The sequence below is a fragment of the Tamandua tetradactyla genome, chromosome 13, assembly GCF_023851605.1.
Source record: "Tamandua tetradactyla isolate mTamTet1 chromosome 13, mTamTet1.pri, whole genome shotgun sequence".
Lineage (NCBI taxonomy): Eukaryota > Metazoa > Chordata > Mammalia > Pilosa > Myrmecophagidae > Tamandua > Tamandua tetradactyla.
The window spans coordinates 4,977,784-4,995,957 of record NC_135339.1 but is presented as its reverse complement, the minus strand read 5'-3'; the positions used below and the strand labels follow the sequence as shown (position 1 = coordinate 4,995,957).

The window sequence follows — 18,174 nt, the reverse complement described above, 5'->3', positions numbered from 1 at the left end:
CGCCCTGACCGCACACCCGCTCAGCGCACACACAGGGGGAAACTGCTGGCTCGGGGCACCCGCAGCCAACTACCTGGTAAAGCGCTACCGAGACACGCCCAGCCATCACCGCACACCTCATCACCACAGTATGGTGGTCCCCCAAAAGTTAAATATAGACATGCCATATCACCAGTGCATCAATTCCACTCCTAACTATAGAATCCAAAAAAGTGAAAACAGGGACTCCACCAGATACTTTTCTATTATCCACAGCAGCATTATTTGTCTAGAGCCGAATGTGGAAACAAGGGTCTAATAAAATATGAATTCAACCCAATCACCCCACTTGATGGTGAGAGCCAGAAGTGCTCCAGGAACACGATGATGGTTTCTGTTCCCCTCCGTAGAAGAAGCATCTGGAGAAAAGCCTAGCGCATTCTTTCTGCCTCAGGAAACAAGGAGTTTGCAGGGGCACCTCTGGTGTGCCTGAACCTGGGAATGCCCGTGAACCTCCAGGAGACAAAGAGGCTCTCTGTGTCCCCAGGCAAGGATCAGAGGGCCTCAGGGCTCCACCTGCAGAGCTCGGTCTTGCTCAGACCATCCCCAACGCGCACCGTTTCCTCCCCCGGGTCCCTGTTCCAGACGCCACTGGCTACTTACATATCTAGGATGAAACAGAGGTCAAAATCCGAATTGCACAGCTCCTCCTCAGCCTGCTTTAAGCCGCTCCTGCCTCTGCCAAAAAGACCCTGGGGTCTGCCCTCAGCCCCAGGCAGTTGCAGCGGCAGGAGCAGCAGCAGCAGCCAGAAGGGCGCTGGGGGGGTGGGGGGACACAGTTCTCCATCTTCTTTTTCTTTCTGCCTGCCCCGCAATTGCGATCCTGGGGCTGGGCTCTCCCGCTGCCCAGGATCCAAGTCTATATCTATATATAGATGTCGGCCACCGCGGCCACCACGACCACCTCCTTGCTACCGAGGGGCCGCTCCTCCTGCGTCCTTGAACTAGACGCCCTCCGCCCTCACCGCGCACCTGCTCAGAATGCGCTGAGGGGAAACGGCTGGCTCGGAACACCCGAAGCCAACTGCCGCGCTAACGTCGCCCAGAGACCGTTATCACAGGGCCATGAAGGTTGACCTGCAACTTTGTGACCTGCAGCTCTGCGGGTCTGTTAACAATAGCAAAGGGGGCGCCATTGGATCTTTGCGGGGTGGGATGCACTTAAGTGGTTAAGTGGTCATTTCCACCACACCCGTACAGGTCCCACTAGGACCCTCAAAAAGACATCGTGTTTGTTGTTGTTGTTGTTAATTGTGTGTTTACAAAAGTATCATGTATTTGCTGCTGAGTACCTGGCACGCCCTTGCTCCCCTCCTGGTGCCCACGGACCCCAGCCTGGGAGGCAGAGGCTCCAGCTTACACAGCTCTGGACGTCCCCAGTTTTTCTCAGTCCTACAGGAGGTGAAAGAGGAACAGAGAGGGACCTTCCAGGACTGAGGCCACACCTCCTGTCCTCTTCCAGCAGGAGCTGGTCCTCTAGGTTCTCCCCTTACTACCCCAGGGCTCCACTGCCCAGCTTCAGAGGGAAAGTGAGACCCTGCAGGAAGGAGCTCTGCCTGAGGCCTCACAGCCAGCAGTGGGGGAGGCCCTGGCACTGTGTCCCCGGGGGTGGGACCCAGTGTCCCACTGTGGGCGTGGTAAGGGCTGGGTTTGCCCCTAACTCTAGAGGGGAGCCATTTCCCCAGGGATGCAGAGGCCATTTCTCCTGGAGAGAAAGCCCAGCTGCGGCTCGTGGGGACTGAGCTGGGGAGACCCTGCTGCACTGCTGCTCGGCCTCCTTCCCCAGGACAGGTACAGTCACAGGGCCAGGCTGGGTCAGCCCCATACAGCACCCCAGAGCCAGCAGGTAAGAAGGTCAGTGGCCCCACAGGGCCAGGACAGGAGAAAGAAGGAGAGAGGGGGGGCAGAATAACCACCCCAGAGGAAGAGACCCTGAAAAGGGGAGGCAGAGAGGGCAGGGCGGGGTTAGCAGAGGTAGAGGCCACAAAAGAAATCTCAAGAATCCCTCAGCAGGAGGGAGCCCACTGAGCTGAAGGGTCCCCCAAATCCCCCATCCTCCTACCACCCTCCAGTCCTTCTCTGCATTCCCCGCCCCCACCTGTCCTGCCACATCTGCCGCCACCGCCCTCCCTTCCCCAGGCCCTGCAGGCACCATGAGGATTTCCCTGGACCCATACCCTCCCCTGGCTCCGCAGGAACTCAGACATCCACACAGCCCCTCAGGCTGCACTCTGGGGGCTGCGTGCCCAAGCAGAACATCCCCCTGCCCTTTGCAGGACTCTTCTTGGGGAGAGTGTGACACCCTCAGAAAGGGGACCCTCGGTCACAGCACCCGACAGGGTCCCCTTCTTGTTTTCTTCCTGCAGCCTCCAACCACCCCTGCCTGATGAGAAATTCCATGAGACACAAGTCCCTGGAGGCTCAGCTGTGACTTACTGAAAGGTTTTAAGAAATGAGGTATTTGAGAGAAAGGAAAGTAGATGAAATGATTTTAAGTGAGTGTGCTGTACTGGCCACAGCACCAGGGATTAGGTCTTTGTGGGGATATGATACCATTCCTAACTAATTAACTAACTATAAACACACACACACACACACACATATGTATGTTCGTATGTATATGTATGTGTATACAAGCATATGATAAAAATAACCTGGCACAATATTCATAAAATGTTAGCAGTGCCTATTTATCATCTAAATTTTTATAGTGAATCTATATTACTTCTGTAGTAAAAAACAAAACAGCATTTTGTGATTTTGGAAAAGGAGATTACATGTATGAGTATTAAGGACTCTAAATGAATAAAAGATTCATTTTAGAAGAAAACCAAACTACTCAATTAAAATCCCTGAAGTGGGAAGTGAATAGAAAAACAAATGAGTGATATAGAAAACTGGATTAAGGAATTTCCACAGAACTCAGAGAAAAAAGTCAATAATAATTAAAGTGCTAAAGGATACAGAGGATATAAAAATAATACTAAAAAGGAATTTCAAATACTATACACAGTGGAAAAGAAATAATCCAAGGGTCACAAAAGAAAAGTTCCCCAAACTGAAGCAACAATAGTAGACTTTAATGCAAACATGCATACCAAGTCTGAGTAACGTGCTAGGCAGTCTATACACATAATCTTGACTTCATTTCAGAACCATCCTTCAAAAGGGCTGGTATTATTATTTATGCTTTGCACGTAAGAACCTAAGTCATTTGCTAGATACTCTGCAGCAATGCTTCTAGATTCCAGAGTCCGAATCAGACCATGCTCTGCTTCCCTTTAGAAAACTCATGTTTGCTGAAGCAAAAGTCCAGTAAGTGCCAGGCAACATTAATGAAGAGAGCCCCACACCTAAACATTACCTAGTAAAAGGTCAATTTAAGGATAAAGGAAAAAAGGAATCCAGTCATCAAGGCAGGAGAATACAGACTGCCCATAAAGAGATCTGCCTCATTTTGTCATCAGACTTCTCTTAGGCAACTCTAAATGTTGGAAGTCAACAGAATCATGTCCACGGAGACCTGAAAAGAAAAGATTATGAACCAATAATTTTATATTCAGAAAATTTATAACAAATGAACACAAGAAAAATAAATTTTTCAACAGGCAAAGATTCAGAAAGCTTACAGTTCATGAACAATCCCTGAAAAGTATACTCAGAGAAGTACCCTGACTCATGAAAAACTAAATCAAAACAAAGATTTCAGATAAAAGAAAGACATGAAATAAAAGTAATGGCAGTGATAATGAAAGAAGCAATCATCAGAAATATAAAACTGTTTGAAATGACAAAAATAATTCTTGAAAAAATTGGGGCAGTCAGTTTAGACAAGGGAAGTTAATACATAATGGGTCATTATTGCTAATGGAGACAAATACAGGCTCAATTAAGCATGTTAAGAATTTAAGGGTACTGCTATTTAAAGGTACTCCAATAGAGCACTGGAATAAAAATTAATAGAACATTTCTCAAAAGATACTGGGGGAAGGGGGAGGTACCTTTACTTTTCTAACTACAGTTGGGAAAAAAAAAATGAAAGAAATAACGAGAAAACATAATAAAAGAAAAACATAAGATGAGAGAAATAAGTCCAAACAACATGGTGCCTAAATTAAAGAACAACAAAACAAATCTAAAAGATGTCAACATACACATACACACACAAATAAAACTGACAAGGAAATTAATGGTCTGTTCTTTGAAAACAACAAAAGTTTATGAATACAAATCTAAAACAAATGAAAAGTCAAACTTTTAATTAAGTTAATCAAAGAAAATACATTAGGAACGACGTGTAGAAGAAAACAAACGATTAGAAGACAATCCTAATGTAAAAATTCAAAAAATAGAGTAATAAATCTAAAAATGGAAATAAAATGAAAAGCCTTATAGGAAAATATCAGTTACCAAAGTAAATCAATAATAGAGAACCTGATTAGGGCAGTAACCATAAAAGAAATTGATACTACATATGGGTCTGTTGTTGGTAAGAAGAAAAGAGAAGGTAAAGAATCACAAGCCTAAGGGAAACAAACCATCAGCCAGACAGAAAATAGGTGAACACAGAATAAGTGTGCAATGGATTAATATGGCTGAAAGATGAGATGACTTTAACAAGGTCAACACATTGGGGTGAACACATAAAAACACTCAAGCATACGCTTTTCTGGAAACAAAATAATATAATATAATCTGTAAGCTAAAAGTTTTAATAGATGACTGAAAAGAGGAAGGTCATCTTTAAATTTAAATTAGTTTCCCAATCAATCCAGTTTTTTAAAAAAGAAAATAAAAATAAAAATATATATAAAGAGAGAGAAAAACATGTGAAGAAAGCCAGAAAGAGGCAAAAACAAAGAACTAATGAGAGGAAAGATGAAAATCACATAAACCCAATCCAAGAGACCAAACCTACAAATCCCAGGAGCTCTGGAAGAATGAGGAGCAGACTGAGGAAGAGCAGTTACTAAATAATTGAAGAAACTTTACCAGAGCTAAAGAAAGAGTCTGAAAATTAAAATGTTCTATGAGTTCTAGGTAAGACTGACAAAAAGGAAAGACACCTGGTGAAATTAATGAATTCCAGGAAAAACATATAAGTAATGAGTTTTAAGAATAAAAGAGTACATTTCTTATAGAAGAAAGGGGTTCAGATGACCACACTGTTTTTCATCCACAACACTGGCAGCTAGAGGAAGATGAAGCAACAATCAGAGAAACTGAGAGAAAAAGGATAAAAGGAGAGAGAAAGCATTACCTGCTGATAGGCAGACCTTGACACAAGGTCATCTACGTAGCCCACCGCAATCCAAACGACTAATAACTCAGAAGAAGGACCTCAAATTAAGGAAAGCTAAAGAGAAAAGGAAACTGTAGAGAGCAACTAGCCTTGAAAAACAGTTTTATATAAGCACGTGGGCGTACATATACACACTTACTGTGTGTTACACAGAGTGTGTAACCATGAAACTGTGACTGGGATTTTATAATTTAGATGCTAAAAATGGTTGCTTAAAATAGAAAATAACATACTGCACAGGAAAACCTATTAATAGTCTGGAAAGAGAAGTAAATGAGAGAAGCACAATGCCATGGTGCTAAATCCGAGGTTTGAAACTGAGACCTCTTATTTGCATGTGACCATGGAGAAATTCCTTAGTCTCTTTTAGCCTCTGTCAAATGAAGAGAGGAAGACTAGTAACATCATAGGGTGGTTGGGAGGATTAAATAAGCTAGTGAAAGGACTAGATCAGGCAGTACTAATATTATCCCTACTAATCATAGACTACTACTAGTTTATTATTTACTATTTAATATTAATAACAGTAATTACTACAGAAACATACAGTGACTTCACTATAGTATGGATGCTTTTTAAATCTCCACCTTAAAGAGCTGGGATTTTTCCAGAAATCTACATTACAATGGTAAAGTTTGCCAAAGCTGTGTAAGTGTGATTTACCTTTTCTACTCAAAAATGGTATTTTTAAGTTTATTAAGATCAGACTGGCATACATGTACACCCCCGAAACCATCAGTACAATGGAAATGGGGAATGTTATCTGTCACTGCACATCACACTCTAATGTGTCCTTCCTGCTCTGTGCCTGCCTCAAGGCAACAGCGGATAGACTTCATGTCAACAGAGATTGGTTGGAATGTTGTAGAATTTTATATAAACGGAATTCACACAGTACGCACTCCATTGACTGACTTATTCTACTCAGCAGAATTATTTTGGTATTCATCACTACCACTGAAGAGGCGGTTTGATGTGTGTATTTCTGAAGAATATTCTGTGGTATGGGCACACCACCATGTGGTCATCCGCTCTTCCACTGGTGAACACTTGGCTTGTTCCCAATTTTGGTTATTGTAAATAAGGCTATAAACATTTATGTACAGATTTTTTGCAGATGTATTCATTTTTTGCAGATATTTTCACTTTGGTAAATATCTAGGAATGGAACGGCTGGACCATGTGGGAGATAAGTAAGTAATTTTATCAGAAACTATTAAACACTCTTCCATTTTATGGGTGTGAAATGGTATGTCACAATGGTTTTTAAATTTTTAACAAATGTTTCACTATGGTTATTTTTAAAATTTTCAATAATAATTTTATATTAAATAAATTGATTTATAAAACATAATAAATAGAAGAAAATCTAAATAAACAACAACAAGGAGACCAGAAGTGAGACACAGAGAGATGAAATAACATCACTTCTTAGCCATGTGGCTCTAGACACCTCCCTATGGGGCCTCAGTTTCCTTATAAGTAAAATGGGGGTGGTTATCATCACTTTGGGGGTTATTGTTAGGGTTACGTGGGGCTCTGTACCAAGCAGGTAGTAAGAGTTCAATTCCTGGCTGATCATATGACTAATAAAGTTAGAAAGTAGCAGCAGCCCCACAGCCAGGGGTGTCAGTTCCAGTGGGGGCCTTCAGAGGAAAGTCCACACATCAATCTGCTGAGCCAGACCCTCCCAAATGCCATCAAGGGCATCATCGACCAGAAGAAAGGACAGTGACATTCTAATCAGAGACACAGCCACTTAGGGAAGTAAGATACTCTTAAAAGCATTGTAGCTTGAGAATTAGGGTGGTATTAAAAAGTTGGTCTGATTACCTGTTTTTAAGAAAAGTTGCCACCTCTGGGATTTCTGGATCCTAGAATCCTTCTGCTAAGCAAAGCAGACGTGCTGATTGTAAAGCCTTTGAAAAGCATCCCTTTTACCTCTCACAATTAAGATAGACTGGAGGTCACAGGCTAAAGATTTAAAAGAGAATAGCTTGTCAAGTCAGAATAGTGTCCCCTAATGGAAGTCCCACATATATACCTATGAATTTGTCTAATGTTCTTTGATCTAATGTGAAAAAAAACCTTCCCTCCTCCATCATGTCCACTTCTTCTGCGTGATTTATCAACTGTCAAGTTCCTTTTCTACATTGCTATAGAGTCAAATAAGCTGATTATCATTAAAGACCATCACAAACTAAAACAGGTCAAAATGTTCATATGAAGCCAAAGCTTCAAGATTTAGCTGGTAATTAACATTCTTAAAACAAAAAAGCTTTCTTTATATAACAGCATACATATCTCCACATATTACATATGTGTGTGCATATCTGTGTTTGAATATATATTTTCAGACATACGAATCCCAAGGCGTTTACTACCCACACAACCTTGGTGAAATAGTTATTTAGGAATGTACTTAAGAAGGAAATGGGACTCACATGAAAGGAGTAGGCTTCAAGAAAAAGGGCTGAGCAAAGGAACTGAAAAAAACATGCTGATTATGACAAATAACTATATACTGAAATTAACCAGGATAATCAGCAATTTGGAGAATTATTTGAAAAGGAGAGAGGGAACAGTGGAGGATGGGTAGTTAGAGTCTCAGAGGGTAGAAGCCTTCCATGTAAGTTTCAGCTAGGCCAATGGGAGTCCTTGGGCTAACAGAAGAGACACAAGACTCCTAGGAATGGCCTGCCTTAACATCTGTCCTGGGCTGGGTCACTGTCAGGAAGCAGCGTCAGTGGCACTGCCTGGTGTAAATGTGGTGGGTGACCAGTGGATTCCAGGAAACACTGACCCCCTCAGCCTTTCATACCCCTTACTTTAGGAGATCTGAGTGGCACATTTTCATGAACTCCACCAAATAAATGGACTTAAGTTACCATAGCATTTGTCAGTTTTTATTTTTTTAAATCTGGTTGTATACTTTTTAAAAGAGACACATCTAATGTATAAGGACATGAAAAAGTGGAATGTAATAGAAGTGAAAAAAATTTGCCAGAGATGCTGGGAAAATGCCAATCAAAAAAGCTGGAGTCACTTTACTCATTAAAAAGACAAAAGATTTCAACACACATACACAAATATTAGGGTTAAAGAAGATCAGTTGCTAAGGATAAGAGTTTCATTTTGCAGAAAGCTATAAACATTCTAAGTTTGCATTCTCCTAATAAAACACAATGAGTGATAGAAGTATAAAGAGAAATGGACAAATCCACTATTACTGTGAGAAATTTCAACGTACCTGGTCAAGTAGACAAAATGCTATTAACATTTGAGAAGATCTGAATATCACAACAGAAAGAACTCTTTGAAACAATGTGATAAGCACATAACAAGAAAGCCATAAATGCAGGTGATAACTCTTTAGAAACAATATGAACATCTGACAATCACTGGCAAAAATTAAAAATTACTGTATGCTAAAGCCCATATAACACCAATCAACCTTATCCAACCCAATGCATGGCTCTTGAACTTGCCTTTGCTAATTCCTTTAGCATGTACTCTTTATTTTTGATATATATGTATATATATATATATAAACTTTTTCATTGTAGAGTATAATATATATACAAAGCAAAGAAATAAAAAAGCAATAGTTTTCAAAGCACTCTTCAACAAGTAATTACAGGACAGATCCCAGAGTTTGTCATGGACTACTATATGGTCTTCTCAGATTTTTCCTTCTAACTGCTCCAGAATATAGGAGGCTAGGCTTAAATATTTTTTTATCATCACAATCGACTTTTCTTCCTTCTTTTTTGTGAAAAATAACATATATACAAAAAGCAATAAATTTCAGAGCACAGCACCACAATAAGTTATTGAACAGATTTCAGAGTTTGGCATGGGTTACAACTCCACAATTTTAGAACAGTGAGAGTTTAGCAGGATGGCTGGATATATCAATAAGGAGAACAATTCGTTACTTCACAACAGCAATAAACAGTTGGGAGATTTAATTTAAAACTACCAAAACAGTAGCAGTAAAATACAAGGTATTTAGGTGTGCTGGTTTGAAAGGAAGTATGCCCCCTAGAAAAGCCATGTTTTACTCAAAATCCTATTTCATAAAGGTAGAATAATCCCTATTCAATACTGTATGTTTGAAACTGTAATCAGGTCATCTCCTTGGATGATGGGATTTAGTCAAGAGTGGTTGTTAAACTGGATTAGGTGACGACATGTCTCCACCCATTTGGGTGGGTCTTGATTAGTTTCTGAAGTCCCATAAAACAGGAAACATTTCAGAGAAAGAAAGAGATTCAGAAAGAGCAGCACCACACAGCAGAGAGTCCACAAGCCAGTGACCTTTGGAGATGAAGAAGGAAAATGCCTCCTGGGGAGTTTCATGAAACCAGAAGACAGGAGAGAAAACTAGCAGATGACACCGTGTTCGCCATGTGCCCTTCCAGCTGAGAGAGAAACTCTGACTGTGTTCGCCACGTGCCCTTCCACTTGAGAGAGAAACCCTGAACTTTATCGACCTTCTTGAAACAAGGTATCTTTCCCTGGATGGATGCCTTAGATTAGACATTGCTATAGACTTGTTTTAATTGGGACATTTTCTCGGCTTTAGAACTGTAAACTTGCAACTTATTAAATTCCCCTTTTTAAAAGCCATTCCATTTCTGGTATATTGCATTCCTGCAGCAGCAAACTAGGACATTAGGGAAGATGCCAAAGAGGTCAAGACCTTTGAAGATAAATTAATGTGGAATGCACCCAAGAAGAACTAGATAAATGGAGACGTGCCACATCCATGCACAGAAGACTCCATTCTGCAAGGACAGTTCATTGCCCTCAATGAGCCTACATCATTAATGTTGTTATAATCAGTCAGGGGCAGGAGAGCCCTTGAAGAGCTGATTCCAAAAGTTTTATGAAAGAAAGGCAGCCACTTCTTCTAATAATCCCTATTCAGCATTGTATGTTTGAAACTCCAATTAAGTCATCTCCTTGGAAATGTGATTTAATCAAGGGTGGTTATTGAACTGGATTACATAGAGGCGTGTCTCCACTCATTTGGGTGGGTCTTGATAAATTTCTGGAGTCCTATATAAGAGGAAACACTTTGGAGAATGAAGGAGATTCGGAGAGAGCAGAGAATGCTGCAGCACCATGAAGCAGAGAGTCTATCAATCAGTACTTTGGAGATGAAGAAGGAAAATGCCTCCTAGGGAGCTTCATGAAACAGGAAGCCAGGAGAGAAAGCTAGCAGATGACGCTGTGTTCACCATGTGCCTTTCCGGATAAGAAAGGAACCCTGAACTTCATCAGCTTTCTTGAACCAAGGTGTCTTTCCCTGGATGCCTTTCACTGGACATCTCTATAGACTTGTTTTAATTGGGACATTTTCTCGGCCTTATAACTATAAGTTAGCAACTTATTAAATTTCCCTTTTAAAAAAAAGTTTTATGAAAGAGCATATGGCCAACAATTACAAGGAAAATAGAGCTTCCCCTATGAAATATCAAGAAGTGGATCCATGGGTCAGAATTGTCTGGGCTATCTTCTGGTAATGAAACTTCCTAAATCTTACCAGCAAGAAATTTCCTTCTCACTCACCCTCACAACCATCCCAGGTCCCAAAGGGGCCTTGCCCACCATCCTCACTCAGGCACCAGGCAGTGAGGGCCACTAAACTCAGGATTCTGTCTCCATGTCACAGCGCACGTCCCTTCTATAAGCATCTCAATGGGTGAAGCAAGTCGTGGGGTCCACTTGTCATACTGTAGGGTTGTGGGGCCCACCTGTCATGCTGTGGGGTCGTGGGGCCCACCTGTCATGCTGTGGGGTCGTGGGGTCACCTGTCATGCTGTGGGGTCGTGGGGCCCACCTGTCATGCTGGGGGGTCGAGGGGTCGTGTCTGCACCATCCTCCCCCAAGAGGGGGCGGAGCAGTGGAAGCAGCAGCACCACTGTCCACACCAGCAGCTAAGCTTTGCAGTACAGGCACAGCCGACCCAAACCAAGAGACACCCAGAAACTGGGACTGGAGCTGGGAAGATGGAGCTGGAAACAGCCGAGGCGGCAGGTGGATCAGTGAGGAAGGGCAGAATGTTCCATGAGTGGGGCTGGGACAATTGGTTACCTCCAGGGGAAAAAAAAATGGGAACTGATCCCTAGCACAAATCATACTTATGAATCACTCCCACGTGGATTAAAGACATAGATAAAGAGGCAAAACTTGAGCACTTTTAAAATATAGGAGACTGTTCTTTTCACCTTTAATAGGAGAGAATTCCCTAAACAGGAGACAGTACAAGACAGCCGAAATTTAGTTTCAAAAGTGGATATCTTCAACTAGGTTGAAATTAAGGATTTCTGCTTGTTAAAAGTCACAGCAAAGGAAGCGGAAAAAGCAAACCACAAACTGGAAGAAGATATTTGCAACGACACTTAAAGGATTAGTATCCATAATACATAAAGAATGCAAAGGAGTCAATGCAAGGAAGATAAACACCCAAATCAAAGAAGGATGCAGGCATGGAGAGGCCCTTCACAGAGCAGGAAACATGAATGGCCCAAAATCATGTGAACAGATACCCCACCCCCACCAGAAATTAGGACAATACCGGTAAAAAGCCAAAGAATGAGACGCCCAATAAATAGGACAAACTGTTAAAATATGGCGATATGAATGACATGACGGATGTCAACCAGGAGACACCTAACAGGGAAATATGTTCGATTTCAACAATTCTGAAGTGTCCTATACTCCATAATTTTGAATACCACTCCAAAGAGAGGGAGAAAAACAACAATGTAATTTGTTTAATCACCTTACTATTATGTTGTTACATATATTGCAAGCTATTTTTTTTTATTGCATAGTATAGCATATATACAACACAGAGAAAGAAAGAAAAAAGCAATGGTTTTCAAAGCACCCTTCAACAAGTAGTTATAGGACAGATCCCAGAGTTTGTCATGGGCAAACGATCCACTCAGATTTTTCCTTCTAGCTGCTCTAGAATATGAGAGGCTAGAAGGAATGAATATTTTTTTTATCATTTATCATAACAAAAAATTGACTTGTTTGTGTGTGAAAAATAACATCTATACAAAAGCACAGCACCACAGTTAGTTGTAGAACAGATTTCAGAGTTTGACCTGGGTTACAATTCCACAATTTTAGGTTGTTACTTTTAGCTACTCTAAGATACTGAAGACTAAAAGAGTTAGTGTAATGATTCAGCAATCATATTCATTTGTTAAATCCTATCTTCTCTGTATAACTCTACCATCACCTTTGACCTTTCTAGCCCTCTTTTTAGGACTGTTTGGGCTATAGCCATTCTAACTTTTTCATGTTGGAAGAGGCTGTCAGTAATATGGGGTAGGGAGATGGAACTAGCCGATGTTCTGGAGAGGCTGGGCCCTGTAGGTTTCAGGACTTATCTGGTCCAGGGAACCATCTGGGGGTTGTAGGTTTCTGGAAAGTTACCTTAGTGCATGGAGCCTTTGTAGAATCTTATATGTCGCTCTAGGTGTTCTTTAGGATTGGCTGGAATGGTTTTGGTTTTGGTTTGGCAATTGTGTGCTAGGTAGCAATGTCTAACCGAAGTTTGCATAAGAGTGACCTCCAGAGTGGCTTCTTGACACTATTTGAACTCTCCCAGCCATTGATATTTGAACTCTCCCAGCCATTGATATTTTATTACTAAAACTTTTTTCCCCCTTTTGGTCAGGTTGGAATTGTTGATCCCATGGTGCCAAGGCCAGACTCATTCCTGGGAGTCATCTGCCATGCCACTCCGGAGACTGAACGCTATCTTTTATAATTAATTAATAAAAAGTTTTTATCATATTCATTCAAAAAATAATTTTGTTAAGATATTTTTAAATATTTTTTTACATTCAGGTCTGACATTTTAAAATTATTTATAATTCAGAGTTGCCTATGCCCTTTGGTGCACAATGTAACCTCCAGGCCACTGAAAACATCTGTGAGGCTGCAGTTTTCAAACCCAGTGGAAGTATCCGGACATCCTCCCATGGAGAGGCATGTCCTGGGTCCCTCTCCTTGATCTTGGGCCAATAGAGTCCAGCTGGAGTGACATGGTCTGATTGCCAGGTGATGTCATAAAGGCCCTGCCGTTTCTGCCTTTTTCCTGGGAAGTGGAGATCAAAGAGGCTGGAGCCAGCGTGTAGAGCCTGTAGTCACCCCGAAACCACCCAGCTGGAGGGAGCCCAGAGCTCCTGGGCAGGCCCCATGGTGGGCTTCATGACAGTCCCAGCTGAGCCCGCCTTCCAGTCTTCCCTGCCCAGGTGCCAGGCCCGGGGAGGAAGAGGCCTGAAGATACCCTGGTCTCCAGCCATTGGGGCCATGTCCAGCTGCTCACGTCTTTGTACCTGAGCCAAGACAATCCAGGATTTGAGAGGCGCCACCTCTGCTCTGCCCCATCTGATTCTCTGCCCCTCCATATCGTTAGCTCAATCACAGGGCTGTTGCTGCAGGGCATTCAGGCCAGGGGGCTCCTTCCTCAGCCCAGGGACCCCAACTGTCCCTGTGCACAGAGGACTTGGGTCTCAGTGAGCCTTCTCTTCTCCAACCAGACCCTGTCACCCCTGGTGGCTTCAATGTTCCCGCAAGTGACCCGTCTACTCTCTGGACTCCTACAGTTGGCCTCCCATTCACCTTAGAGAGACCCTGCGGATGGCACTTAAGGCACAACTCTAGCCATCATGAACTTCTTCACAATTTCATCTTTGGACCTGTGCTTTATGGTGAAGTCTGATGGGACATGAGCAGGAGCTGGGGCTTGGAGGCTCAGTTTTCAGGCTGCTTCCTGGACTCCCCCAGACAGGTTCCTCCATCCTCTGGTCTCAGGCCCTGTTCAGCCTCCCCTCCCTTCCTGCCACAGTAATTGTTGCCACCCTGTGCATAGCACAGGTGACATCCTGTGTCAGGCCTGCTATGTGCTACCCCAGCCATGGCAGCACCCCTGGGTGCCTGGTGAGCAGACTGGTGGGTGAGTAGCTTCTCCCTCACCTGGGTTATGGATCTGAGAATGTCCTGACTCAGAGGGTGCAGTGCCTTGTTCTGGGTGGGGATGGCTGCGGTGGGCAAAGGGACCCTCATTGACTTCTCCATCTTTGGCCAGGACATACCACATTGGTGGGCTCATGGCAGGATGGAAAACTCAGCAACTGTTGGCTGCACAGGGGGCCACAGGTCACAGGGTGGACAGAGCTCCCACTCCCCTGGGGGTATCCCCAGGCCGAGGAAACATAACATTAAGTTACAAATGAAAAGCAGTTTGACTGCTTGAGAGAAAGACTGCAAGGGGCTCTCTTGAGCAAGGGGCTCAGCCTTTCCTTCTGCACAGGAGTTACACAGCAAGCTCTGCCCTGGCATCTAACACAGGGCCTGCTGGATGAGAGGAGCCTAATAATTGTGTACTGAATTAGAGAACTATGAGATCACAAGTGTCCTTTCCAGCTCTTGGTGAAGACTCGCCCTGTCCTCACACAGCCCTGGCGGGCTGAACCTGTACTCCAGGGGGCTGCAAGGAGCTCCCAGGGAGGGCCCCAAGACCCTGCGGCAGGCGTGGGCGGCTCCCAGTGCCAGTCTCACACTGGACCCCCACCCTGCCTGTGCTGACGGCCCGAAGGTGCCTCCCCAGGCCCAGCTGGTGGTGCTTTCTGAGGCTGGGTGCCACCCAGGCTCTTCCCCAGAAGCACCCTCCCAGCTCCAACCCTCAGACCGCATCCCTGACCTGCCGGCTGAGCAGGCCTGTCCCCCCAAAGCAGGGTGGGTCTTTGTGCCCTGAATGTGTGGAGTTTCAGTTTGATGGGTGGAGTTTCAGGCAGTCATTTGCGCTGATGCACCACCTCTGCAATGAGGGGAGACTCTGCCCCTCTGCAGCCAGGGGGACTGAGTGCCGGACGCCCTCCAGGAGCATCCTGCGGGCAGGAGAGGAGGGTGGAGGCCGCCACTAGCTACAGGGACCCGCCCTCCCATCAGTCATGCCTGCTCCAGTGTCCTATTGACCAAACACCCTGTCAGAGAGAGAGGGGCAAAGAGGACAGGGTGCACGGCAGCCTGTCTCACCTCCATGGCTGACCTCGTGCAGGTGGGTGCTCAGGCTACACAGGCTGGTGAGAAAAGCCAGGGGCACACCCAGGTGTTCTTTGCTCCAGTCGGTCCTGGTCCTGAAATTCCTACGTATGTGACCTTGGCCTTCACCTCTCTGAGCCCGAGTTTCCTCATCTTTAAAATGGACAAGAGCACCCTCAGGTCCCTAAGGATTAGAGATCATGTGCCCAGCCTGGGGGAGTCTCCATTTCTCGCCTGGGGCGGGCATCTGCCACCTGGAAACAGGAAGAGCTGGGTGATTCCACGGAGACCAGAGCTGGGGTGGTCTGGGGGTCTTCTCTCCACTGTAGTCCCCTGCCCCCAACTCCATGATTCCTAAATGCTTCTTAAGTTTCTCTGCAGAATTCCACTCAGTTGTCCCACGGAGGCCACAGTCACCAATCTAGGCTCTGAAGGGGTGGGTCTCCCTGCTGGGACCCCCCAGTGGCATAGGGGGTGGAGACAGTCTGCCACCATCCTTGGGCTCAGGGAGGAGAGACGCAGGGACAATGCCTAGGGGCCCAGGAAGGGGAGCTGCCAGGGTCCTGTGTGCTGTGACCTGCCGCATTCTTCCCTTTCTCTGGCTAAGGACTTGGTCCCATCATCTGTCCCTCAAGCAGGGCCAGGAGTCTCTGGAGCCAGTGACAATAAGACCAAGTCCCAGAGCTGAGGGTGTGAATCCCTGCCTTACAAAATCTGGGGCTGCAAGTTCAGGCCATGCTCCCAGTTTAAACATTCTCCATCCATTGCTGACCAGAGGTGTGCTGTTGCTTTAGCGAGAGACGTGGATTGGGGGGTTCTTACAGCTCCTGCAGGACAGCCAGACTGCCTCCTTGACCCTCACCCAATCTCTCGCGAATTCCATAGAGATGCCAGATGCATCTGGGTTCATGAAAAAGTTAAGGGCCCCCTGAATGAAATTCCCCTTGAAAAATGAATTGGGTCTGTCATTCAGGTAACTGAAACCTGGGCCACGTGAGCCCAGAGGCAGGGAGTCCCACAGCCCATCACAGCTTCCTGTGGCTCACGGGTAAACCCCTCTTGAAGCCCATCAAGGCCCTGGTGGTCCAGGACATGTGATGACCCCACCCCCACTGTCCTCATGGCTCCTTCCCTCCCTCTGCCCACCGAGAACCCTGTAGGGCTGTGCTGGCTTCATGCCCCAACCCCCGTTTTAACAACTCTGCTCTCCCTGCTGCTTTCCTTGACAGCACCCTGGCTTGCTCCCTGGCTGCGCTGTCATCTTTGCTTCTTTCTCTGATCCTCTGATCTGATTCTCTCCATGCCCCACCCCACTCAGGTTGGGGTCTGCCTCCCCCCTTCTCCTGACGGCTTTATCCTGTCTCTGGTCCCTGAAACTTGGTGCTTTGTAGGAGCTCAGTAAAGGTCAGTTTAGTGGCAGCTTATGTAAGTCACAGCTGAGCCTCCAGGGACTTGCCTCTTATGGAATTTCTCATCAGGCAGGGGTGGTTGGAGGCTGCAGGAGGAACACAAGAAAGGGACCCTGTCGGGTGCTGTGACCGAGGGTCCCCTTTCTGAGGGTGTCACATTGTGCACACACTCTCCCCAAGAAGAGTCCTGCAAAGGGCAGGGGCAGGGGGATGTTCTGCTTGGGCACGCAGCCCCCAGAGTGCAGCCTGAGGGACTGTGTGGATGTTTGAGTTCCTGCTGAGACAGGGAAGGGTGTGGGTCCAGGGAAATGGTCATGGTGCCTGCAGGGCCTGGGGAAGGGAGGGCGGTGGTGGTGGGTAGGGAGTGAGGGAAAGACTGAAATGGGTTGGGGGTGGAAGGACCCTTGGGCTCATTGGGTTCCCTCCTACTGCAGGTTTCTGGAGGGTTCTCCCGTGCCCCCCACACCTGCCCCTCCCCCTCGGTGCAGCCTCCCCCCTTCCCCTGAGGCCTTCCTCCTCCTCCGGCTTCACTCCCCTGTTCTGGCCCTCTGGGACCACTGACCTTACCTGCTGGCCCTGAGGTGCTGTACACAGAGCTGCAGGTCACAAAGCCTCCTGTCAACCTTCATGGCCGTTGTAATAAAGGTCTCTGGGCGAGGTCAGGGCGGGGCACTACCAGGAGTCAGCTGCGGGTGCCCTGAGCCAGCAGTTTCCCCCTGTGTGTGCGCTGAGCGGGTGTGCGGTCAGGGCGGAGCGTGTTTTGGTAGCGAGGAGGTGGTTGTGTGCTATATATACGTGTCTGTATATAGGTACACATTCAGATCCTGGGCTGCGGCAGAGCCCAGCCCCAGGATCCCAATTGCGGGACAGCCAGAAAGGGAGGGAAGATGGGGAGCTGTGCCCCCCCGGCGCCCTTCTGGCTGCTGGTGCTGGTGCTATTGCTGCTCCTGCCGACGCAGCTGCCTGGCGCTGAAGGCAGACCCCATCTTGTTCGGGGCGGAAGGAGCGTTTGGAGCCAGACTTCGGGCAGTTCACCAGAGTGCAAGCCATCCTATCACCTCCACTTCGTCCTGGAGAAGTAATTATCCCCGGCACCTGGGGCAGAGGTCCAGATGGGGGTGGGTGGGGGCGAGGTGCCTGCGGAGGTGGGAGGCGGGGCGGGAGAGGGGCAGTCTGAGAGGACCCAGCACAGCAGTAGGCGACCTGAGACCGTTCCCGGAGCGCCTCTCTGTCTCCTGGGGGCACTGCCAGCAGTCCCAGGCTCAGGCACAACCAGAGGCATCTCTGCCAAGTCCTGTTTCCTGCGACAGAAGTGTTGCTCCAGGCCTTTGTTTCCAGACGTTTTTTTCT

General features: G+C 46.0%; 1 protein-coding gene across 1 annotated transcript in view; it reads left to right on the top strand.

Moving 5' to 3' along the window:
* Nucleotides 1-1,682: 1,682 nt before the first annotated feature.
* ANTXRL (ANTXR like) overlaps nucleotides 1,683-18,174 on the top strand; it is a 48,919-nt gene continuing 32,427 nt past the window's right edge. Inside the window, exons 1-2 of the mRNA XM_077124575.1 lie at nucleotides 1,683-1,830; nucleotides 17,634-17,902. Coding sequence (XP_076980690.1) covers nucleotides 17,712-17,902 — 191 coding nt within the window. The 5' untranslated portion in view covers nucleotides 1,683-1,830; nucleotides 17,634-17,711. The remainder of the gene's footprint in view (nucleotides 1,831-17,633; nucleotides 17,903-18,174) is intronic.